At 40.3% G+C, this 25,692-nt stretch overlaps 1 protein-coding gene across 1 annotated transcript in view; it reads right to left on the bottom strand.

The window, feature by feature from the left end:
- The window catches only part of GPATCH8 (G-patch domain containing 8), a 120,177-nt gene extending 95,961 nt beyond the window's left edge, over positions 1-24,216 (bottom strand). The window contains exon 1 of the mRNA XM_055317800.1: positions 24,122-24,216. Within this exon, the coding sequence (XP_055173775.1) occupies positions 24,122-24,166 (45 nt within the window). The 5' untranslated portion in view covers positions 24,167-24,216. The remainder of the gene's footprint in view (positions 1-24,121) is intronic.
- Positions 24,217-25,692: the final 1,476 nt, after the last annotated feature.

Here is a 25,692-nt window from a genome sequence, read left to right as displayed (position 1 = left end):
TCTTAAAGTCTGTGCTTTCTGGTATGCTACCTTTGTGATTTTTTTTTCCCCAGGAGGAAGAGTTAGGAGAAGGAACACTGGAAGACAGCACATTTTCCATAGCTATAACAAATTTTAAATGCAGATTATATTCACTTCTCTAATATATTTTTTAAAAAAATTAGAGGGTTGCCTTGGTGGCAGAGTCGGTTAATCATCCAACTCCTGGTTTCCACTAGCAATCTCAGGATTGTGGAATCAGGCCCCGTGTAGTTTGCTTAAGACTCTCTCTTCCTCTCCCTCTGCCCCTCCCCCCCAGCAAGGGGTGTGGTGGTGCTCTCTCTCATGCATGTGTGCTCTCTCTCAAAGAAAGAAAGAAAGAAAGAAAGAAAGAAAGAAAGAAAGAAAGAAAGAAAGAAAGAAAGAAAGAAAGAAAAGAAAGAAGAAGAAAAAGAAAGAAGAAAAAAGAAAAAAGAAAAAAAAGAAAAGAAAAGAAAAAAGAAACATCAAACATCGAATAGGGGGAAGAGTTCAATACTATTTTATTAATGCAACGATTAGGGAGTTACAATAAAGGTTTTATTTTTTTTTTTAAGTTTTAGAACTATATATAAACAGGTTAAGTTATACAGAAGGGGCAAAAAAATCAAAAAGGTAGTTCATTGGGCAGCCTGGGTGGCTCAGCAATTTAGTGCCCCTTTCAGCCCAGGGCGTGATCCTGGAGACTGGGGATCAAGTCCCACCTCTGGCTCCCTGCATGGAGCCTGCTTCTCCCTCTGCCTGTGCCTCTGCCTCTCTCTGTGTCTCTCATAAATAAATAAATAAAATCTTAAAAAAAAAAAAGGTAGTTCACTAATTACAACTGTGTAAATTTATGTGGACAAAAAGTGAGTGGTATTCTGAAAATGTGACAGGAGCAGATAAATATACCTCAAGAAACACACCTAACAAACACCTAAAGTTTAATTTATTAAACTTTAATAAATGTATATACAATTTTACAATTGTATTTTAATGTAAATACAAGTGTTTGCCTTAGACTCTAGCATTGGTTGGGCTCCCTGCTCAGCAGGGAGTGTGCTTGCTTCTCCCTCTAACTCTGCACCCCCCGCCCCCACTCATGCTCTCAATCTCTTTCAAATATATAAATAAAATATTAAAAAAATATATTTTAGGGGAACGCCTGGGTGGCTCAGCAGTTTAGCACCTGCCTTCGGCCCAGGGCATGATCCTAGGGTTCTAGGATCAGGTCCCGCATTGGGCTCCCTGCATGGAGCCTGTTTCTCCCTCTGCCTGTGTCTCTACTGCTCTCTCTCTCATGAATAAATTAAAAATCTTAAAAAAAATTTTTTTAGGGATACCTGGATAGCTCAGCGGTTGATCATCTACCTTCGGCTCAAGATGTGATCCCAGATCCGGGGATCAAGCCCCACACTGGGCTCCCTGCAAGGAGCCTGCTTCTCCCTCTGCCTGTGTCTCTGCCTCTCTCTGTGTGCCTCATGAATAAATAAATAAAATCTTAAAAAAAAAAAAAAAGTTAGTGACAGAAGTTGATTTTAAACAGTCTGAAAAGAAATATTCCACAACTAGCCATAACTATATTAGTGAACTGAGATTATTTAACATGAGTATCTGCTTGATTTGCCATAATAAGCCAATGAATTAGTTGCAACATCAGAAAAATATAAAAACTGCTCATATTTTTTGCTGTTTTAGAACTCATCCTTTTAAATATTAGGAATATAATACCAAGTCACAAAAAGAAGCACCCACCAACAAAAATGTACTTTTCATAAAAGAAAAATTATCATTACAGCTTTCATCTTAGAAATTTAATCAAACTGGTTATCACCAATTCTAAGTCCTGTATTTATTCCTTATTTACTGTATGTCTTCAAATAAATCAAGTTATATTTTGCATCTACTGTGTACTCATTTACAAAATGAAGATCTTTATTTTTTTTAATTTAATTTAATTTATTTATTCATGAGAGACACACAGAGAGAGGCAGAGACCCAGGCAGAGGGAGAAGCAGGCTCCATGCAGGAAGCCTGACGTGGGACTCGATCCCGGGTCTCCAGGATCACAACCCAGGCTGCAGGCGGCGCTAAACCGCTACACCACCGGGGCTGCCCAAAATGAAGATCTTTAACTGGACACTTTTTTGTCATTTCGTGATCTAAAATTTCATAAATTGGAATGCCTGGGTGGTTCAGTGGCTGAGCATCTGCCTTCAGCTCAGGGTGTGGTCTCGGAGTCCAGGGATCAAATCCCATTATCAGGCTCCCTGCATGGAGTTTGCTTCTCCCTCTGGCTATGTCTCTGCCTGTCTCCCATTAATGAATAAATAAAATCTTAAAAATAAATATAAAATTTCATAAATTTGCAAATTTAAACTTAAAGTTAGCCTCTAGAAAATGGTTAAGTCGTTTAAAGTTTGTTAACACAAAAACACATATATCATCGATTCCTACAAAAGAAAAACGTTAGCCACAATGGCAATAATCCTTGGTGGTGAAATATAAAACATTTTCACCTACCGTCAAAACAAATGTAGTCTTATTCCATGACAGTTAAACCAAGTAAAAGCAAACAAATGCTCTTGGTTTAATGATGACTTTTTAGATTCAACACCAAAAGCATGAGTCCTGAAAGAAGTTGGACTTTGTTAAAATTTAAACTTTTTTTTTTTAAAGATTTTAAACAGTAAAACAAAACAAAACAGGTTGCCAGGGACTTTGGGGAATAAGAATGGATGAGTAGGTAGAGTGCAAGAGATTTTTAGAGCAGTGAAACTATTCTGTATGATACTATAATGGTGGATACATGTCATTATACATCATTTGTCAAAACCTACAGAACTACACCAACAGTAACAGACATACCACTCTGGTATGAGATATTGATAATGGGGAGGCTATGTGTGTGAAGGGGGAAATGGATATATGGAACTCTCTGTACTTTCAGCTCCACTTTGCTGCAAATCTAAAATTGTTCTAAAAAAAACAAAGTCTAGGGACACCTGGGTGGCTCAGCGGTTGAGCTTGAGCGTCTGCCTTTGGCTCAGGGCCTTTTGGCTCAGGCCGAGATCCGAGGGTTCCGAGGGTTCCGGGATCCAGTCCCACATCAGGCTCCCTGCAGGGAGCCTGCTTCTCCCTCTGCCTCTCCCTCTGTGTCTCTCATGAATAAATAAAATCTTAAAAGAAAAAAGAAATAAAATGAAGTAGGGCTTTCTTTCACTTTCTACCATTAGGCTGCATTTTAAAAATACTCACTTTTATTTTTTTTTAAAGATTTTATTTATTTATTCATAGAGACACAGAGAGAGAGAAGGAGAGAGAGACAGGCAGAGGGAGAAGCAGGCTCCATGCAGGGAGCCCGATGTGGGACTCGATCCTGGGTCTCCAGGATCACACCCCGGGCTGCAGGTGGGGCCAAACCTCTGCGCCACTGGGGCTGCCCAATATTCACCTTTAATATTACATCTGTACTGGTTTTTTTTATTTTATTTATTTATTTATGATAGTCACACAGGGAGAGAGAGAGAGAGGCAGAGACACAGGAAGAGGGAGAAGCAGGCTCCATGCACCGGGAGCCCGACATGGGATTTGATCCCGGGTCTCCAGGATCACGCCCTGGGCCAAAGGCGGGCGCCAAACCACTGCGCAACCCAGGGATCCCTGTACTGTTTTTAATAATGTATTTTAATAAAGTTGGGGCACAGTGTTTTAAAAATTAAACACAATGTTAGTTTTTAATTTTTTAAAGATTTTTAAATTTACTTATTTGAGAGACAGAGTGAGAAAGCACAAGCAAGGGGAATGGCAGAGGGAGACAGAGTGGCAGAGGGAGGACCTGAGCAGAACTCAACTAACTAAGCCACCTAGGCTCCCAAGACAATGTTAATGTTAAAACAGTTTTCTGACCTGTAATAAGAGGCTACTTGATCAAGTAACATACCTAAGGATAAGATTTAAATTCTAACTACCAATTCAGTCTAACAAAATGTCTGGAGAAAAGTATTTTACAAAAAAACACCCTTCCTTGGAGGAGCCTGGGTGGTTCAGTCAGTGACTCTTGGTTTTGGCTCAGGTCATGATCTCAGGGTCCTGGGATCAAGCACGGAGTGTGACTCCACGCTCAGCAGGCAGTCTGTCCTTGTTCCTCTCCCCTTGCCCCTCCCCCCATGCTTTCTCAATAAATAAATAAAATCTTTTTTAAAAAACCAACACCCTTCCTTAATGGACATAATCTGAACAGTGCAATTCACCTTAAGAAGACTGAATAGTTAGGAGGCAAGAGAAAAAATGTGGAAGTACTACATCTTTGCACTAGTTAACTTTAAAGAAAAAGTTGTATGAACCAGCCACTTCACTTTTATTACATAAAAGGACACACAATTCTAGCCCAACACATAATATTCATTAATTATATGCCATCCACTAAGAACTGTTCTAGCACAGGGCATACAGATGAAGAAAAAGGTGCCTGGACTTAAGGAATATGGAGAAGGAGAAAGGAAAAAAGTGAATTGCAAGTTTGATAAGTACCATAATAGATATAAACAAAGACCTGGAGGAACAGAGTCAGATATGACTTCAAAGTGGAAGTAAACTGGATCTTAGCCAGGTTCAGGAAAGAAGTGTGGGGACTCCCATTGAGGGAGTAAAGGGGTACAAGGCTGGCTTTGTATGATGTACAGCTCAGTAGAGTGATATAGTAAGACAGGTTTTTAGAACTGTTTATTAGGATGGGGAACCTGGGTGGCTCAGTCGGTTGAGCATCTGACTCATGGTTTCAGCTCATGGTTGGTGAGATCAAGTCCCACAATGGGCTCCATACTCATTGGGGTGTCTGCAGACTGTCTCCCTCTGCCCCTCCCACCTACTCATGCTCACTCTCTCTAAAATGGGTATGTCTTTTTAAAAATAAAATAGGGATCCCTGGGTGGCGCAGCGGTTTGGCACCTGCCTTTGGCCCAGGGCGCGATCCTGGAGACCCGGGATCGAATCCCACGTCAGGCTCCCGGTGCATGGAGCCTGCTTCTCCCTCTGCCTGTGTCTCTGCCTCTCTCTCTCTGTGTGTGTGACTATCATAAATAAATAAAAATTTATAAAAATAAATAAATAAATAAAATAAAAATAAAATAACTATTAGGATTTAAAGGGAAGAAAGCAAATATACAGAAAACAAAAGGGGAAACTTGGAGATCAAACACAATGGACATTTATTGGGAGGGACAGACATACCACCTTCCTTAAAGACAGACATCTCCTTCCTTAAAGAGAAGTTAAGAAAGACTATATTAAAAAAAAAAAAAAAGACTATATTTGTTGGCCATTAAGGTACTCAAAGAAGGGGCGCCTGGGGTAGCTCAGTCAGTTAAGCGGCTGCCTTCAGCTCAGGTCAGGATTCCAGGGTCCTGGGATCGATCCCCGCATTGGGCTCCCTGCCCTGTGGGAGCCTGCTTCTCCCTCTGCCTCTGCTTGTCACTCCCCCTGCTTGTGTACTCTGTCAAATAAAAAAAAAAAAAAAACTCCCCTCCCCCCACCAAAAAAAAGGTGCTCAAAGAAATATGAAACTTAGCTTCTTTCTTTAACCAGAAGCAGCGGGCAGCCCTGATGGCTCAGCGGTTTAGCACCGCCTTCAGCCCAGGGTGTGATCCTGGAGACCCGAAACTGAGTCCCATTTCGGGATGGAGTCCCGTGTCGGGCTCCTGCATGGAGCCTGTCTCTGCCTCTCTCTCTCTCTCTCTCTCTCTGATGAATAAATGAAATCTTAAAAAAAAAAAAAAAAAAAAAAAAAAACGAAGCAGCAAGCAGTTCCTGGTTTTCCCTGAACCAGATCACTTAAAAGCAAATCTTTTTCCTAGAGGAACAATGTTCAATTACAGATCCATGCTCCTAATGAATGTTTATATATCAGTAAATTGTTAAGTGTACCTAACAAGGTCATAAACACAAATGTGTAAGTCAAAGTGTTTGCTTTAAAAGAATAAACAAATATGGGTGTGCCTGGCTGGCTCAGTCAGAAGAGCATGAGACTCTTGATCCCGGAGTCATGAACTCAAGTGCCACCCACATGCGGTACAGAGATTACTTAAATAAAAATTTTTTTAAAGATTAAATGAATATACAATAAAAATTAGAGGGTCCCTCTGTGCTATAGAACATATATAGGAACTGAGGGGTCTGGTGGCTCAGTGGAACATCCAACTTTTGATTTCTGCTCAGGTCATGATTTCAGGGTTGTAAGCCTACTTAAGGTTCCCTCTCTTCCTCTCCCTCTGCCCCTTCTCCCCCCCCCACCCCCATTCTTAAAAACAAAAAGCAGGGATCCATGGGTGGCTCAGCAGTTTAGCACCTGCCTTTGGGCCAGGGCTTGGTCCTGGAGTCCCGGGATTCGGTCCCAGGTCGGGTTCCTGGCATGGAGCCTGCTTCTCCCTCTGTGTCTCTGACTCTCTCTCTCGAATATATAATTAAGAAAAAAAATCTTAAAAATAAAAAAAGCCCAGCAACATATATGGGTACTTAACACAAATTGAAATATTTTTGAAATTAGACCTAAAATTAATTAATGACAATAACATTAACTAAATTTTTGCCCTTTAAAAGTTTTTTTTTTTTTTTTTTTTTTTTTTTTTACAAACTCTCACAGCCAAGAAGAGTCTAAAGAGACATGACAACTAAATGTAATGTGGTATCTTGTGTAGGACCCTGGAACAGAAAAGGTCATGATGGGAGTACTAAGGATACAGGTATGGACTTGAATTGATACTGTATCAGTATTGGTCCATTAGTATGGTAACATATGTGCACACACTAATATAAGATGTTAATGAGAGAAATTTGGTGCATATCTATGGGAGCTCTATCTTAGTAATCTTTATATAAATCTAAAACTGTCCTAAAATAAAAGGTTTATTTAAAACAAAGTTTTCAGCGGCACCTGAGTAGCTCAGTAGTTTAACGTCTGCATTTGGCTCAGGTCGTGATCCTGGGGTCCTGGTATCAAGTCCCACATCGGGCTCCTTGCAGGGAGCCTGCTTCTCCACCTCTCTCTGTGTGTCTCTCATCATGAATAAATAAATCAAATCTTAAAAAAAAAAAAAAAAAGTCAGCCACTTAAGTGACTCAGCCATCCAGGTGCCTAAGGGCAGGGGTGGGGGGCTGGAATATGAATGAATCTTAACCAGGCTCTAAACCCAGCACAGAGCCCCAGGCAGGGCTCAATCTCACAACCTGAGCTGAAATCAAGAGTCAAACACTTAACTGAGACATCCATGTGCCCCTTAATCATCTCTACTTCACAAATAAGAAAACTGACACACAGATTGTCTGTCCCAAATTCACAAAGGCTTCTGATTCTTTGGGTGGTCGTAGGGGAGGTGGAAGGAATGGGGCGTATGGTAGGAATAAATGTAATTTTTTAAAAGATTTTATTTATTCATGAGAGAGACACGCAAAGAGACAGAGAGAGAGAGAAGTAGAGACACAGGCAGAGGGAGAAACAGGCTCCATGCAGGGAGCCTGACGTGGGACTCGATCCCAGGACTCCAGGATCACCCCCTGGGCTGAAGGCGGCACTAAAGCACTGAGCCACCCAGGCTGCCCAATAAATATAATTTTATTTGAGTATAGTTGAAACAGTGTTACATCAGTTTCAGGCATGTAACTTAGCAATGAGGGGCTTGATTCTTAGTCCATGTTTCCACCATTGTTTTATACTATATGAAACTTAAAGATTAAAAAATAATAATAATAACCTTGACCATAACTCTGAAACAACAGCCATATGGAAAACAGGGTTAGGGACGCCTGGGTGGTTCAGTGGTTAAGCCTGTGCCTTTTGCTCAGGGCGTGATCCCAGAGTTCCAGATCAAGTCCCACATCGCGCTTCCTGCATGGAGCCTGATTCTCCCTTTGCCTGTGTCTCTGCCTCTCTCTCTGTGTGTCTCTCAAGAATAAACAAATAAAATCTTAAAAAAAGGGGGGGGGGGGACGGATGCCTAGGTGGCTCAGTGGTTGAACGCCTAGGTGGCTCAGTGGTTGAGCGACTGCCTTTGACTCAGGGCGTGATCCCAGAGTTCCGGAATCAAGTCCCACATCGGGCTTCCTGCATGGAGACTGCTTCTCCCTCTGCCTATGTCTCTTCCTCTCCATGTCTCTCATGAATGAATTAAAAAAAAAAAAAAAAGAAAAAAACTTAAATCATTCCTTAATTAAAAAAAAAAGGAAAACAGAGTTAGTCAAAACCTAGTTATCACAAAAGATATGGAAAGACTAAGGAAATATTACAGATTAGAGGAGATAAAGAAAAAATAACTACATGCAATCAATTTAGAATCCTGGGTGGGATACTGGAATAGAAAAAAAACATTAGTAGATAAATGTAAAATTCAAATAAGGTCTATGGTTAAATTAACATTATTGTACCAGTATTGGGGCATCTGGGTGGCTTATTCAGTTAAGAGTCCAACTCTTGATTTCAGCTCAGGTCATGATCTCAGAGTTGTGGGATCAAGCCCTGCATCCAGCTTTGAGCTAGGCATGGAGCCTGCTTGGGATTCTCTCTCCCCCTTGGAGCACCTGGGTGGCTCAACTGGTTAAGCATCCAACTTCTGAGTTCAGCTCAGGTCATGACCTACGGTGTTAAGGGATCAAGACCCATGTGTTTGAGATTCTCTCTCCCTTTCCCCTTCCCCTCCTGCCCCCATTCTCTCTCCTGAGCACTCTAAGTAAAAATAAAAAACAAAAGCCTTTTCATTATGGTTTAATCTCCACACATTAGTACTGAGAGAAAAACAAAATCAAAGTGCCTCTCTCTCTCATGAATAAAAATCTTTAAAAAAAATTCATTCTTTCTAAAAATAGTCAATATGGCATTTGGTTATCTGAAGGCTTCAAGAGAGTTCTTAAGTATTTTTTTCTGCTTCACTCTGCTTTAGAAATTTCATTTATTTTTTTTATTTATTTTTTAAGATTTTTATTTATTTATTGAGACACAGAGAGAGGCAGAGACACAGGCAGAGGGAGAAGCAGGCACCACGCAGGGAGCCCGATGTGGGACTCGATGCCAGGTCTCCAGGATCAGGCCCTGGGCTGCAGGCAGCACTAAACCGCTACGCCACCAGGGCTGCCCAAAAATTTCATTTAGATCTCTCAAATCCCATTAGATCCAGGAGGATCACATAATGTATCATACAAACCAGGGTACTTTGAGAGTTAAAGACAGTACTAACAGTAAACATGCTAGGAAATGCTAGGCATAAAGTATAACATATGGTCATCCTAGTGAAAATTCACAGATCCTATGTTAGAGTATTCCTAAAATTTAGTTTTAATGACTGCTTGAAACACTTATTCCATTGCCTAAATTAACTCTTCCTGTCTACAAACTATCTGCTTTCAGAGCTGAAATATAGTTTTTCATTTATGCTACTCAGAAATATAAGTTGAAAAGGATCAAACTAGAAGCAATTTCACTATTCAAAAAAAATTATTTTAAAACATACACCCAACAGACTTTTCTCAACTGTCTCTCTCAACAAAAGCTTCAATTTGTGGCAGGTCTAATTATAAATGAATAGAGAACCTGGCTGACCTGCATGTCATTAAAATACACAGTAGCTCTTGTTCCTTATAGGTCAAGGATTCTGCTTCCAAGCACAGGACAAATGTGGAAACTTCTCTATTATATATTTAGCTGTGATGATCATTTCAATATAAATAGAGACAGAGACTGCCCTAAATTTATCCATATAAGTGGAATGTTGTTATTTGCTAACCAGTGATGATTTTGGAATTTATACAATCCCACGTATGTACCTTTTCCAGTGGTAAAATTAAAACTAGAGAAGAGGATAAGTTATCGGGACAATTCAACCAAACAGACCATAATCTCAAATAGCAAAACACAATATTCAAGACCGTAAAGAGGTGATATTCTCCTCTATCTTCCTATGACTATTAAAGTTTAACACCAGTCCCCCCAAAATAATGAAAAAAATATTACTCATAGTCAAAGTCACAGATCCAAGATCTCTGATCAACAGTCAAATCCATTATTTAACAAAAGGATTATATACACTAAAGTTTTAAATCCTTTCTAATTTTTCCCATTTATTTTTTTAAAAAAAGACTTTATTTATTCATGAGAGGCACACACAGAGAGAGAGGCAAAGACACAGGCAGAGGGAGAAGCAGGCTCCATGCAGGGAGCCCAACGTGGGACTCAATCCTGGGACTCCAGGATCACACCCTGAGCCAAAGGCAGATGATTAACCGCTCAGCCACCCAGGGATCCTTGTATTTTTCCCATCTAAACTAGGTATGAGCCAAGGTTAAAATAGTTTTATCATTGGCAATATTGTACCACTCATACTAGCCCTATCTTTCAGCACCTGGCTCTGGCTATTAGGCTGCATATTATGGACATTCCTATCTCTCTGGTTAAAATCTCTCCAACCAACATTTATCTTTTATACTATACTTACATTATCCCCTTAGAGACTGTCTAATGTCACTATCGGGATATATTAATCATTGCCCTACCTGACAAATAACAAGCTTGTTTATAATTTGGACTTTCTAAATTCAAAATATGTAATGAAGCTGATTTTACCTGCAACAGACCAAGAAAAAAAAAAAGTAGGTTTAACAAACAGAGTCATACAGGATAGCTTCATATTCCATCTGTGGACAAAACTAGTCTTCCTCTGTCACCAAATAAATGAGACTTCCATTTTCATCTCTGTCTCCCTCCCTCTACTCATTTCAAATAAACTAATTCTAGTATTATCCTAAACAATTTAGAAAGAAAATGTCTCAGGAGGAAAAACTCTATCCAGAAAGAAATGAACATTCTAGGGGATTATTGTCTCATTTTATTAGTATACTTAAAATTTATTTCCACTTAGAAAGTGGACAGGAACATTAATGTGGTCAATTCCTCAAAAACCCCAATTCTTCACTTTAGTTTTCAGAATCATATGGTCTGATTTACAATGACTTCTGGTATACTATTATTATAAAAACCAAAGATCTCTGAAGTCAGAGACACCAGAAATCTGATCATAACCATTTGGTAGCCGTAAAACCTTAGTCAAATTACCAAAACTGTCCAGGCCTGGGCCTGTTTCCTCAACTGTAACATCCAGATTATTACACTATAGCATTACTGCATAGGTTGTGAGGTTTAAAGAGGTACAAAATAATTATTTTTTTTTCAAAATAATTATTTTAAAGCACTGTTGACACCAGGAGAAAAATTCTTTATTAAATTTAATTCTATGTAAATTGGCAGGAAAGATAATTGGCTAGCCATCTCCGCAAATAACTAAGAACTTGAAAACATATTACACTAGGTCAAGGGTATGAGCATATCACATACTAGTCTAAAAATACAGGCACACCTGTTTGACATATCAAATTTTCTGGATAATTTGAACAAGAAAGAACTGGTTTTCAATAAAAGCCGTACACTGAAAAATTAGCAACTTGTAGGTGACTGGATGGCTGGGTCGGTTAAGCATCTGACTCTTGATGTCAGCTTAGGTCATGATCTCACAGTTATAAGTTTGAACCCATTGGGCTCTGTGCTCAGTGTGGAGTCTGCTTGGGATTCTCTCTTTCCCTCTGCCCCTCCCCTTGCTAGCTCTCTAAATAAATAAATAAAATCTTAAAAAAAAATTCATCTGGGACCCATAGTAATGTATATTATTTCTTTTACCACTGGCTGGTATGATAGATCTCTATTCAATAAAGTGTGACAAAACTTCTGTACTAGTTCAGAGAAAAACAAGTGTATGTACAGTATTTCACACAAAAGGAAATACGACTAAAAACTGATTGCTGTAATTACATACAGTATATAATAAAGTGAAGTTATAACTGGCCATAATACAGCCTCCATATATGAAGTGTCCCTTAACTGACTTTATAAAATATCACAGAAAGTAATAGTTCAACCTAGATATCCACAGTACAATAGGAAGCTGAGTCCCCAAGTCTACATTCTTCCCAGGCTCTACTAAGTCTCTCCTTACATACCTGACTTAACCATTAATTCAAATATCTGAGCAACTTCTAGGTGCTAGACCTTGGTTCGATGCTAGAAAAATAAAGACTCCACATTCAAGCAGTTCTAAGTCCAGTACAATGAGATAAATTACAAGGAATTACACAGGAGAGGTAAACAAAAAACTACAGTGCTTAAAGGCTGAGACTGGTCCAAACTATCTGAAAGCTACCTCTTCAACTTGCTAGCTGTGTGATCTGGCTAAGTTTTTCATTGTAAAATGGGGATAATAAAACCTGCCTTACTGGGAGATTACATGAAATAATGGTGCACACAACAAAGAATAAGCACTCTATACTGTTAGCCGCTACTATTACCAGTAAAAGTGTTATTACTGAATGAAATATGACCATAGTGCTGTGGGAACACAGAAAATGAAGTAACTCTACCTAGGAAGACGTCTGAGGTGACACCAAAACAGAGTTGAAGAACATAAATACATTAGTAGGAATTCCAAATAGGTAAGAACATATGCAAAAACAAAATAATAAAAGAGCCTAGTGGGGCACCCAGGTGGTTCAGTTATGTGTCTGCCTTCAACTCAGGTCATGATCTCAAGGTCCTGGCATCAGGCTCCCTGCTCGCTGAAAATCTGCTTCTCCCTCTCCCCCTCATTTTCTCTCAAATAAGATCTAAAACAACAACAACAACATTATTTTTTTTTTTTAATAAGAAAAGAGCCTAGCGGGATCCCTGGGTGGCGCAGCGGTTTAGTGCCTGCCTTTGGCCCAGGGCGCGATCCTGGAGACCCGGGATCGAATCCCACATCGGGCTCCCGGTGCATGGAGCCTGCTTCTCCCTCTGCCTGTGTCTCTGCCTCTCTCTCTCTCTCTCTCTCTGTGTGACTATCATAAATAAATAAAAATTAAAATTAAAATTAAAAAAAAAAAAAGAAAGAAAAGAGCCTAGCATATCCAGGTAACAATAGAAAACTGATGGATGGCAGGACAACAAAGGGAAAAGAAAAGATACATACGGTTACAACAGGACCAGATGCTCAAGAGTCTTTAAGATTTTAATTAAATAATCTCTATGCCCAACGTGGGGCTTAAATTCACAATCCCAAGATCAAGAGTCACATACTCCATTGACTGAGCTAGCCAGGTGCCCTGTCCAGATGCTCGAGTCTTTTTTTTTTTTTTTTTTTAACCTGGATGGCTCAGGGGTTGGGCATCTGCCCTTGGTTCAGGGCAAGATCCCTAAGTCTCAGGATTGAGACCCGAATCAGGCTCCCTGTATACAGCCTGCTTCTCCCCTGCCTATGTCTCTGCCTCTCTCTCTCTCTCAAGAATAAATACATAAAATCTTTAAAAATAAAAAAAATATGTATTTATTGGAGGGGTGCACTTGAGCATGGGGGAAGAGCCATGGACAAGCGCTTGATCCCATGGCCCCAGGATCATGACCGGAGGAGCCAAGGGCGGACACTTAATTCACTAAGCCACCCAAGTACCCCTCCAGATGCTCAAGAGTCTTAAAAGCCAAGTTAGTGAGTTTGAATCTGATACTTAAGAAAATCAAGAACAGGAAAGTCCTAACTTAGAAGTGTTCAAGGTTCGGGATCCCTGGGTGGCGCAGCGGTTTGGCGCCTGACTTTGGCCCAGGGCGCGATCGTGGAGGTCCCGGATCGAATCCCACGTCGGGCTCCCGGTGCATGGAGCCTGCTTCTCCCTCTGCCTGTGTCTCTGCCTCTCTCTCTCTCTGTGTGTGACTATCATAAATAAATAAAAATTAAAAAAAAAAGAGAAGTGTTCAAGGTTCAAATCTGAGTTTTCTAACTCTGTGGCCTCAATTTCTCTGATTTTCACTTTTCTCACCTGTAAAAGGAGGGATACCACCAACTGGTTTGGAAGTTATTTCGATTAGGTGTATATATATCTCCAAAATACCTTGGCATAGGGTCAGAAATGTAATACATATCCAACAAACAGTAGCTGATAGTATCATCACTAGATATCACAGCAATCAAATTCTGATGCTGCCATAGTCAAGGGTAAGTTTATAGTACCCTAATTTGACAATATCCAGTAGAAGTACCATCCTCCTCTCCCATCTACTTTTTTTACTGAAACAAATGAACAAAATGCATTGATTTTACCTTGTTTCTTATCCTTTATGAGGTCATGCAAACATATGGGCATTCAATAAATGTTTGGAAAATGGAATTTTCTGGTAAACCTACATATAGTGAAAAGGTCAGCAAGAAGCCATAAATAACCACTGAGTTTATAAAACCAAAATTTTATCAGAAAAAACATTTATTTATTTATTCAAGAGAGACAGAGAGGCAGAGACATGGGCAGAGGGAGAAGCAGGCTCCCATGGGGAGCCTGACGCAAGACTCGATCCCAGGAACCGGAATCACAACCTGAGCTGAAGGCAGACACTCAACCGCTGAGCCACCCAAATGTCCCAGAAAAAAAAAAAAAAAAGATAAACATATCTACCATTTCCTACTAGTTAGCTAATTGTTAGAAAATGCTGTCACGTATTAAAAGGAAATGGTGCTTTGCATACCATAGGCCATACCAACACTCATCTCCAGAAGAGGCCAATCTATATACCACAGCAAAAAAGAACACCAGAAAACAGGGACGCCTGGGTGGCTCAGCAGTTGAGCATCTGCCTTTGGCTCAGGGCATGATCCCGAAGTTCCAGGATGGAGTCCCCCATCAGGCTCCCTGAATGGAGCCTGCCTGTCTGCCTCTCTCTTTGTGTCTATCATGAATAAATAAAAATCTTAAAAAAAAAAACACTAGAAAACAAAACAAAAATCAGAGACAAAGTTCAAAATCCTGCTCTGTATTAGGCAAAATACTTGATTTATATGGGTCTCAGTTTCATCACCTCTAAAATAGAGTTCCCACTTAACTCACTGAGTTACTGGAAGAATTAGACAAGAATGTATACAAGGGCACTTACTAAAATAAACCATGACAGTATACAACTATACAATACTACCATTCTACCATTCTTATATCTGGTTATTTTTTTTTTTTAGGTTAGATGATTTTATAACACTCTGCTTAGTTCCCTAACTTCCTTTCCTATGATCTTGTCCTCCATCCTACATTAGCCATTTTACTCTCATAGTCATTACCAATAATCTCAATCCTTCCATTATCTCTATTTCACTGTGCTCTCCCAATCACAACAGCTGGTTCCCTCTAGCACCTCCCCTCCAATAATTGTTTTTAATTGAAGTGTAGTTAACAATGTTATTAGTTTCAAGTGTACAATATAATGATTCAACAAGTCTACACATTACTCAGTGCTCATCACAGTAAGTACACTCAATCTTTTTTATATTTTTCCCATCTCCCACCTACCTTCCATCATTCCAATTCTTTTTTTTTCCATCATTCCAATTCTTAAACCCGATCAGAGCCTACAATCCATTGATCTAACTTTTCCCTCCACCCCTTATCCCCACTAAGCTTAAAATCACAGTCCACTGTTACAATCTACCCTCTTGCCCTCACTCACATTAACTCTGATTAATGGGAACTGGTTATCACAGCTTTAACTGTATGTACAGCACATCTAAGAATTGTATCTGAATTCATCTTCCAATAAGAAAAATTGTTTTGATGTCTATCCCCTGTTTAAACACCTTACTTAAATAGCTAGGACAGGGATCCCTGGGTGGCGCAGCAGTTTGGCGCCTGCCTTTGGCCCAGGGCGCGATCCTGGAGACCCGGGATCGAGTCCTGTGTCGGGCTCCCAGTGCATGGAGCCTGCTTCTCCTTCTGCCTGTGTCTCTGCCTCTCTCTCTGTGTGTGACTATCATAAATAAATAAAAATTAAAAAAAATAATAAAATAAAAATAAATAGCTAAGACAGGGGCACCTGGGTGGCTTAGTTAAGCATCTGCCTTCAGGTCAGGATCCCAGGCTCCTGCTCAGTGGGGAGGGAGTCTGCTTTTCCCTCTCCCTCCGCCCCCCCCATGCTTTTTTTTTGGGGGGGGGGGCCGCTCTCACTCTCTCTGTCAAATAAAATTTCTAAAAATAAATAAAACTAAATTTAAAAAATAGCTAGAACAATTCTTGTTCCACTTCCATACTTTTGCCCTGCCTATTTTCTCCCAGCTGAATGCCTCCCATTCTTTTCCTTGCAAAGATGCAATCCTATCTTACAAGATCCCGCTTAAATGCTAATTTCTTCATAAAGGTATGCCCCAACCATTCCATTTGAAGGGTTCTCTCACTTACTTTGAATTTTGCATTTACTGACTATACTATTCATCTGTTAATCATGCTGAAAAATCAGTGATGAATTTAAGTTGAATATTAAGTATGAGTAATAAGTATTGTTACTTTTGTTATCTCTCAAACTATAACAAAACAAAAGCTCCTTGAAAAACACTTTTAAAAAATATTTTATTTATTTATTCATGAGAGACACACACACACAGGCACAGACACAGGCAGAGGGAGAAGCAGGCTCCATGCAGGGAGCCTGACATGGGATCCCGGGGCTCCAGGATCACACCATGGGCTGAAGGCGGCGCTAAACCGCTGAGCCACCCAGGCTGCCCGAAAAACACTTCTTTTTTTTTTTTTTTTTTTTTTATTTATTTATTTATTTATGATAGTCACACAGTGAGAGAGAGAGGCAGAGACACAGGCAGAGGGAGAAGCAGGCTCCATGCACCGGGAGCCCGACGTGGGATTCGATCCCGGGTCTCCAGGATCGCGCCCCGGGCCAAAGGCAAGCGCCAAACCGCTGCGCCACCCAGGGATCCCCCGAAAAACACTTCTTAACCAAGTTTCCTCCACAAACATATACATACTTCTTAGTGCAACCACCATTCAAATATCATTTTAATAATCTTTTAAAAAATAAGTTCATCTATTAGAAAATACTCTGAAGGTGGGCAGCCCTGGTGGCGCAGCGGTTTAGCGCCGCCTGCAGCCCAGGGTGTGATCCTGGAGACCCGGGATCGAGTCCCACATCAGGCTCCTTGCATGGAGCCTGCTTCTCCCTCTGCCTGTGTCTCTGCTCCCCCCCTCTGTGTTTTCATGAATAAATAAATAAATAATTCTTAAAAAAAAAAAAAAGAAAAGAAAATACTCTGAAGGTAATCTCTTGTTGGAGATACCCTAAAGTAGTTATTAAACCAATTAAATTTTCAACCATTTTGCTCAAGATACCTCATAGTTTTACTTATAGCTTTACTAATAGCAACAAGGGAAATTACTGACACTACAACATATAATCCACAAGCATCAGCGTTAGCTTCTTGTATAGTCAAGATCTAAAATATCAATTTTTAATCAGTACTATTTACAAAAAAGGGCGAAAAAGTAAGCTACTCCTCCCTCTCAACACTGGAAAATGTTACCTGAACCTTAAGAAGTACTGACTTTTTCAACGGTCATTGTTTAAAATAATATCATGAAATACAAAACATGATCAATGACTTTTTTCTATTACAACTTTAAATCTGAAGACCTGTTTTGTACTTCAATTCTATGAAACAGATAAATTGAAATTCCTCTTTGAAATCAATGTCACTGCCAGAGTGAGAAGGATTATGACAAATAATTGACACTAATTATGACAAATAATGAGATGAGACCAAATTAATATTACAAAGATACCTTCTGGTTGTTTAAGTGACACAACTCAAGATTTATCTTACTCCAACACTGTTGGTAAAAATAAAGTAACAGGAAACTACTATTCTGGCCCTAACTTTCTTACTATCTATGGCACTTACTAAAATATTATGTTATTAACCTATGTACAATGCTAAAGCAACTTTGGCTATTTTTTCTTCCATAAATTCCTATATTATGTCTAATATACTAAATGCATTTAAGTCCTAAACAAATCATTTAGTATAAGCATGACAATATGATACATTCTTTCAGCTAGATAGATTTAAATTTTTGCACTAATACAATGCATTAAGCACATTTGGTTAGACCTCCACAGTTAAATGGACAATTCACTTTTTATAACTGGAAAATCATTACAACATCTTCTGGTGTTCACTGCAATATCAAATCAATGACTCCTTTCAGTATTTGTGGTGGTCATTTGTAATTCCTTTGGTAATTAACCATGAGTCAGCTCTCACTTAATGCTAAATGGAGATGCTAATATGAAAAGAAATTTAATGCCAGACATACAAGCAAAACCAAACTGTTTCAGGGAAGGAATTTTAATAGATTCAAGAACTGGATGTCTACCTCAAGCTGGGACCCATTTTCATTAATAAAATATTAGAAACTTATTAAATCACAAGAAAAAAAGATGAAATCTCTACATGAGTTTCAGATCCATAATTCAAGATCTCATGAACTCCTATTCCTTTTCAGAAAATGATTTTTTTTTCTTTAAGCAGACTCCACAATGTGGGGCTCGAACTCATGACCCTGAGATCGAATCGCATACTACACTGACTAAGCCAGCCAAGTGTCACAGAAAATGGACATCTTGTCCACAAGAAAACACTGTCCTTTTTTCATTTTATCATGTACTCAAATAGATGGAAATTATATGGAAATATATCTCGGCTATGAAGCAGCAGAATCAGTATAGCTAATTATATATGTGTCTAAAAAAATTTTAAGTCACAAATTTTATTTTATTTTTAAAGATTTTATTTATTCATGAGAGACACATAGAGAAAGACAGAGACACAGGCAGAGGGAGAAGCCCGATGTGGGACTTGATCCAAGGACCCCAGCGATCACGCCCTGATCCAAAGGCAGATGGCTCAACCGCTGAGCCACCCAGGTGCCCACTAAGTCACAAGTTTTAGTTCTGGTTATATAATTTATTATAAAGACCTACAAAAATGTGAAAAATGAATCCCTCTGTAATACTCTGAGAATTGTGTGATATGTATAGAAAAAATAGAATGATTGCAATTGGGATACCTATTTTTCTATAATGCTGATGGCACCAGAACAGCCCCATAAATAATCAGCCTGAGTATATTTGTCTAGATCTGCTTCTTCTTGGTCTCAATGCCTACTTTGAAAACAAATAAGCATACAATCACATGAAGCCACATGAAGTGATCACAATTCTTGCCAACCCCATTCTCCCTCCAATGCAACTTATGCCTTTCTCTGTGATGTTATTCCTTGAAATATCCCTTTGTAAGTACTTTTGCCTTGAATATATACTCTTTATCCTTCAAATCACCATCAGAACTTTCCCTAATGCTGACCTTACATAGTAATTCTTGAACACCTGAAAATATACTAATAATTTTCCATCTGCTAATAATCATGCTGATTTATCATCAGTATTTTGAGATCAATACAGCCTTGGTTTCAATCCTTCCCACTTATCATAATATGTATGGGAAAGGGAGTAGTAATGATTTTGCATAAGTTTCAGTATCCCAAGCAAAGCACAAATTGATTGTCAGTAAGTGGCCATCTCTTCCAGATGATGGAAGACTCAGGAAACAGAGGTTAGAACTCTTGCCCATATGTCATCTCCAACAAGTCTGCATTAGAAAGCCAACTTTATTACAAGATACCACACAGAAAATATATGAGCACGCTTCTGTGACCTAAGTATTTTAAAACTACAGCCTTCTCATTTAATGGCCTCAACTAAAAATCATCTGAAGGTCACATCCTGGTATATGAAACACTAAGAAGAATCTTTCACAGTATATAAAAATAATACGTGAGGGCAGCCCCAGTGGCCCAGCGGTTTGGCGCCTGCCTTTGGCCCAGGGCGCGATCCTGGAGACCCGGGATCGAGTCCCACGTCGGGCTCCCTGCATGGAGCCTGCTTCTCCCTCTGCCTGTGTCTGTCTCTCATCAATAAATAAATTTTTTTATTTTTTTTATTTCTTTTTTATTTATGATAGTCACGGAGAGAGAGAGGGGGGCAGAGAGGCAGAGACACAGGCAGAGAGAGAAGCAGGCTCCATGCACCGGGAGCCCGACGTGGGACTCGATCCCGGGTCTCCAGGATCGCGCCCTGGGCCAAAGGCAGGCGCCAAACCGCTGCGCCACCCAGGGAGCCCAATAAATTTTTTTTTTTAAATCTTTAAAAAAAATACATGACATTACTATTTACCATTATGCTTACATAGTTTATAGAAAAATCCTTGAGTAATTTTAGTTTTATTATGAATTTTAAGATGTTTGCTTCTGATTTTATTACTCATTTATTTAATTTTTTTATTTTTATTTTTTTAAAGATTTTATTTATTCATGAGAGACACAGAGAGACAGACATAGGCAGAGGGAGGAGCAGGCTCCCCACAGGGAGCCCAATGCAGGACTCAATCCTACGATCACGTGACCATAATGTGAGCAGAAGGCAGACTCAACCACTGAGCCACCCAGATGCCCCTGATTCTATTACTCATTGATCTATTATCATAGCTCTTTTTTATTAAAAAGCTAATGCAAAATACATTCAGAACAAGAATGAGTGGCTACTTTAAATCACCAGTCCTCTGCAGAAACACAAACTGAAGAACTAATTTCCTCACAGCATTCAGCAGCATCACCATTAATAGCTGCACAACCACCTTAACACCTTATGGTTGTACATCTCTGTACAAACAAAACTTTCTTTAGGGAACCTGTAATTCAAAGAATTGAACACAGATGTATCTTATACTACGTATTTTCCGTGATACACCTTAATCTGATAAATGTAGGCAGAAGTCCTATCTCATTCAGAAATTGAGGTCAGATTCTTAAAGCAGTAGTCAAAACTTAAAACATTAAAAAAAAAATACATAAATATATCAGCCTAAACAAAGATTTCCAAAGATTAAAAAAAAATCACTTATATGGGACGCCTGGGTGGCTCAGCGGTTGAGCGCCTGCCTTCAGTCCAGGGCATGATCCTGGAGTCCCAGGATCAAGTCCCACATCAGGCTCCCTGCATGGAGCCTGCTTCTCTCTCTGCTTATGTCTCTCTCTCTCTCTCTCTCTCTCTCTCTCTCTCTCATGAATAAATAAATAAATAAAATATTTTTTAAAAAATCACTTACACAAAATAATGTCTAAACTAAAATAACAATTAACAATATATCCTCTATAATAGTGTAACTCATCACTGACAAAAGTCTCCTTATTAAGTCCTTGGGAGACCAACAAGAAACAGTTCTGGACAAAAAAGAACAAAGTAAAAACTAATTGTATAACCTCTCTAAAAGCTCACTTGTTCTTTGTAATCTATAAATTGATCCTCCGTATTTGATGACTCAATTACAGTTACATAAAATATGTAATTGCCAGTAGAGATAACAGTCATTAGCACAGGTTCAAGAATCTTAAGGGCCAGGGTGTGATCTAGGCTCTGGTATCTACCAGCTGTATGTACTTGGCTAAGTTTTTTTTTTTTAACTCTGTGCCTCAGCTGCCTCAATTGAAAATGAGCGTTAATAGTACCTACCTCATAGGGTTATTGTGAAGACTACAATACACATAAAGCCTGTAGAATGGTACCTGTTTATTATTAAAATAAAGCTAAATTATTGCCCTAATAATGATTACTCCTTATATTCCTAAGTGTTTCAGGTAGCATGCCACAATTAATATAGGTATAGGTAGCATGCCACAATAGCATGCTCACTATATTACACAAAACACCTTTAAAACTTCAGGTGTTCACAAATAAGTGAATCCACCTCTGACTCAATACTAAGTTCAAGATACCACAAACTCTCCAAAATTTGCAAGTGATGATAAGTTGGCAAAGAGTGAAATTTTATAATTACAAATCATCTTGCCAAATTCAAGGCAAAGAAAATGAAGTCATCTAGAACTTACCAGAGAGAATGCACAGAAGAATTTCTAGTGCTGTAAGAAGATCTTTTAAAGCAACAGGATCCATGCACTGTTTGGCAATCTACTCTGGATTTGTTTTCAAGTGTATTCAATGGCTTCAACCTCATTTATCACTTAAAACCTTAAAAGGAGGCCACATTTAATTTTAATAAACCAACCTTAAAATGTTCCAGATATACTATATGCAGGAACATGATATTACATTTCCTCTCCTCTCCAATAACTTTAAATTGAAGGACATCATTAATGAAAATCAACCTTTATCCTTTTACTAAAATATCCAGAAAAAATATGTTAAGTATTTTTAATTTTTAAATTTATTGTAGTTGACTACTTTATTTATAAATGGATGCTTTTTAGAAATGTTAATCGATAATTTACAAAATCTTTAACATCTTATAATTGTCTAAAAAGCTTTCATTCCAAATACCTTATTTTACCCATAATATTAAGACAGCTGAATTTTAGAAAACCATATTCCTGGCTGACCCAATACTGGCGTCGGTTATTCCAACATAGAAGCAGGAAATAAATTTAAAATATACCTACTATCTTCAAAGACTACCAACCAGATTTTATATAAGCCCAACTAAAGCATCAGAAGATAAAATCATCTTACTTGAAAAGGCAGAGGCTTTCTCAATTTTTTTCAGGTGACAGCATTCATAATCTGCCAACCAGTTTTCAAATTTTTTCAAGGCCTTGCAAATCCTGTTTAAGTCTGCTGAAATTCTGTGGTTGACAGACATTTTCCCTCAAAACTTAATTTTCCATATTATTTATTTTCAATTCTATTAGGTCACCTTGAAATTCTCTCCTGAAAAACACTTGAGGATTTTAGTTAACATGTCTCTTTAAAGATCACCAATAAAAAGCCCACACATCTTGTAGCCTACTCACGTTTTAGGATGCTCACTAAAAAGAAAACAAAAAACAAAAACAATCTATCAGGGAGCAAATGGCTATACAGAACTACTTCAACTTCCCTGCACCTGCATTATACTCTTAAGCCACCGTGAGATTCTGTACTGGGCTGCAGCTACACAGCAGGCGCAGATCACAAGGCTTTTTTCAACAGCCCCCAGACGCCTTACTGCTGCAAAACTTCTCTGTGAGAAGCGTTCTACGCACTGAACTGTTGTTGTTTAACTGCTTTCTTTACGTGTTTATTTACCAACCCCATCATCTCGGAAAAATTTAACTCCTTCAAACAGCCTTCTGAAACATATCCAGAGTATCCCGTGTGACTGAGAGGAAGATCTGCAGCGGGATAAAAACTTGAGTTGTGATGTTCATCCCCTGACCCAAATTGGCTGTTGCCAGGATATGCGGTAGTAATGCAGTGGTTTGAGACTCTGAGGATGTATTTTACTCTAGAATCAGCCAGCCTCTACTAAATCCCTCTTAGTCGCCGAGATTTCTGCAGTAACCATGCTCAACAGGAAGGTATCTTAAACGGGAAGACGAGTTACTGTAATTTAGCCTTTATTTGCTCCTCGATAATGCCTGCCATCACAAGGACACTTTTCCATACAGCGTTTGCAACTAAAGAAAGAAAAAGGGAGCTTCTGGCGCTAATTATCGCACTTCAAAGGTTAGTCCATGATCATTACACTCGTTAAAAATCTTTCGAGGTAGGATTTGGGGCTAAGCTTCCATCGACAACAGTCCTCTAACTTACTCTTTTCCAAGCAAGATGAACGGCCTCACGACAACAGCAACATTTACGCCTAGGGAAATCTCAATGTTCGACCAACCGAGAAGGCGTCTGATAACTCAAGCATCCTTTTCCCATGTGAGGAAATAGACAATGAAAGGGACTTGTCGTACTGAGGATAGACGAAGGACGACCCGAAAAAGAGCCTTGCGAGCAAAACCCGGGGGGCTCCGAAGCCCTGGTCTCAGCAACACCAGCCCGAAGCCCTCCCGACCCATCCCTCTTCCCCCCCGGGAGCCCGCCCGGCGCCTCCACAGGCCCGGCGGACCCGAGCGGAGCGCAGTCCCGAGTCTGCGGCCCGGCCAGGCTTCCGAAACCCGCCCCAGCAAAGCCGAAGCCGCAAACCCGGGGGCCGGAGTTTCACAGGTAAGAGAATACGAGCTGAGAGGGGATGCGGCCTCGCCTCAAGCTGGGAGGCCCCTTGAGGAACTGGGAGGCGGGAGAAGAGCAAGCCGGTTCGTAAGCCGGAGCCGAGCTGGGAAGGAAAAGAGCTAGGAGCGGGGGAGGAGGTGGTCCCGTCTGCCAGCGCCTTCCCGGATTTTCGGCGACGCCCGTGTTTACCTGAAAGTCTCGATCCTCGTTGAAGCGGGAGAAGCGGTCCGCCATTTTGCCGCCTTCACTCCTCTCAGGACGACGCTCTCCGGTTCGCTCCTTCCCTCCCGCGACACCCGCCCCCTCGCTCCCCTCCCCAGTTCCCCGCCTCCTCCCACGCCCACCCAGCGCGCGCAGGCGAGGGAGGGAGGAAGCGAGACAGCGCGTCCAGAAAGGAGCCCCGCCGGCGCAGGCGCCTTTCGGCTCCGGAGGTGGAACCTTTCCTTAAGTCCCCTCTCCGCTCGCGGCCCAGAGCGACCCCGGTGGCCGCGCGTGCGCACTCGTACCGGGGAGCTGCAAGCGCTTCCGGAGAGAAAGGTCACGGGGCACAATACGCCGGGGTCCGGGTGTTTTCCACCTGCTGCTTTCCCCCGCTCCGATCTGTTTTCTCGCCCTCTTGCTTCCCTGGGTGTGCAGAAGCCCACCGTCTGCCTTATTCACTAAATACCAACGTAATGTCCGGGTTGGAAGCGCGGATTTTGGAGCCGGACTGCTTTCTTTTCGAATCCCAGTTTGCCCTGAGGATTAAATGGCAAACGAGACGGGGAAAGACCCCTTCGGTCATAGGGCTTACATTCCAGTGGGGGGAAATCAGATACATAGTAAAAATAATCGCGTAATTTTAAATGTTAACGAGGGCTACAAAAAAATAAAACAGTGCGGTGATGAGACCTCTGAGATGACCTTTGGCCTTTGAGGAACAGCAGGCGGCCAGCCCCCCACCCCCACCCCCTACCCCTGCAGCCTTGGAGCAAAGGGAACGTTAGACCCACAGGCCCCTTGACTGCTAAGAGTTGTCATTTCTAAGAGATATGAGAGTAAAGATTTTTCAGACCAAAGGTGATCCAAATCAACTAAAGCTCTCTGGGTTTCAGTTTCCTTTTTATAAAATAAGGAAATCGAGTTTGGTAATCTCTACTGCCCCTGCCCAGGAATGACTGTGGATTATGATTCAGATTTTTCCATCCTATGGCTTTCCTGAGGTCCCCACCCAGCTCCCTCGGCCAAAATACATAAAACACGTGGGAGGGGTATGAGGACTTGCCTGCTTTTGAAAAGAGTAGTTGACAGAAATCATAAAATGGAAAATAGCCCTTACCCTCCCCTGAAAGAGTCCAGTGGAATGTACATTTTTGGAAGAAGGATGTGTATCTCATATTCCTTTGTTACTCTCTGCCTCACCCAACCCCTAGTCTAAGCAGAATACAATTTAAAGCAGTGAAAAGAACTAAGTAGAGACAGAACACAGACCGAAAACATTGTAAAGAGAGTTGAGGGTAAATGGCAGGTTGAATCACATGGATACACTGGACAGGTGTACCTCTTCTCCCTCACCTAACCATACTAAAATGACAGTAAAAGAATGAGAAAGACATGTACAAAGAGACCTGAAGAAGGGACAACAGTAGGCAAGAGGTGTCAACATTTTGGAAGCTGGGAGGTAGGGGGTTCCTGGCTGGCTCACTCCCTAGAGCATGCGACTCTTGATCAAGGGCTTATTAATTCAAGTCCTACATTGGGTGTAGAGATTACTTAAAAAT

The sequence above is a fragment of the Nyctereutes procyonoides genome, unplaced genomic scaffold, assembly GCF_905146905.1.
Source record: "Nyctereutes procyonoides isolate TBG_1078 unplaced genomic scaffold, NYPRO_anot_genome, whole genome shotgun sequence".
NCBI classification, from domain to species: domain Eukaryota; kingdom Metazoa; phylum Chordata; class Mammalia; order Carnivora; family Canidae; genus Nyctereutes; species Nyctereutes procyonoides.
Note: the sequence above shows the minus strand (reverse complement) of the source record. Positions and strands in the feature narration are given on the sequence as shown.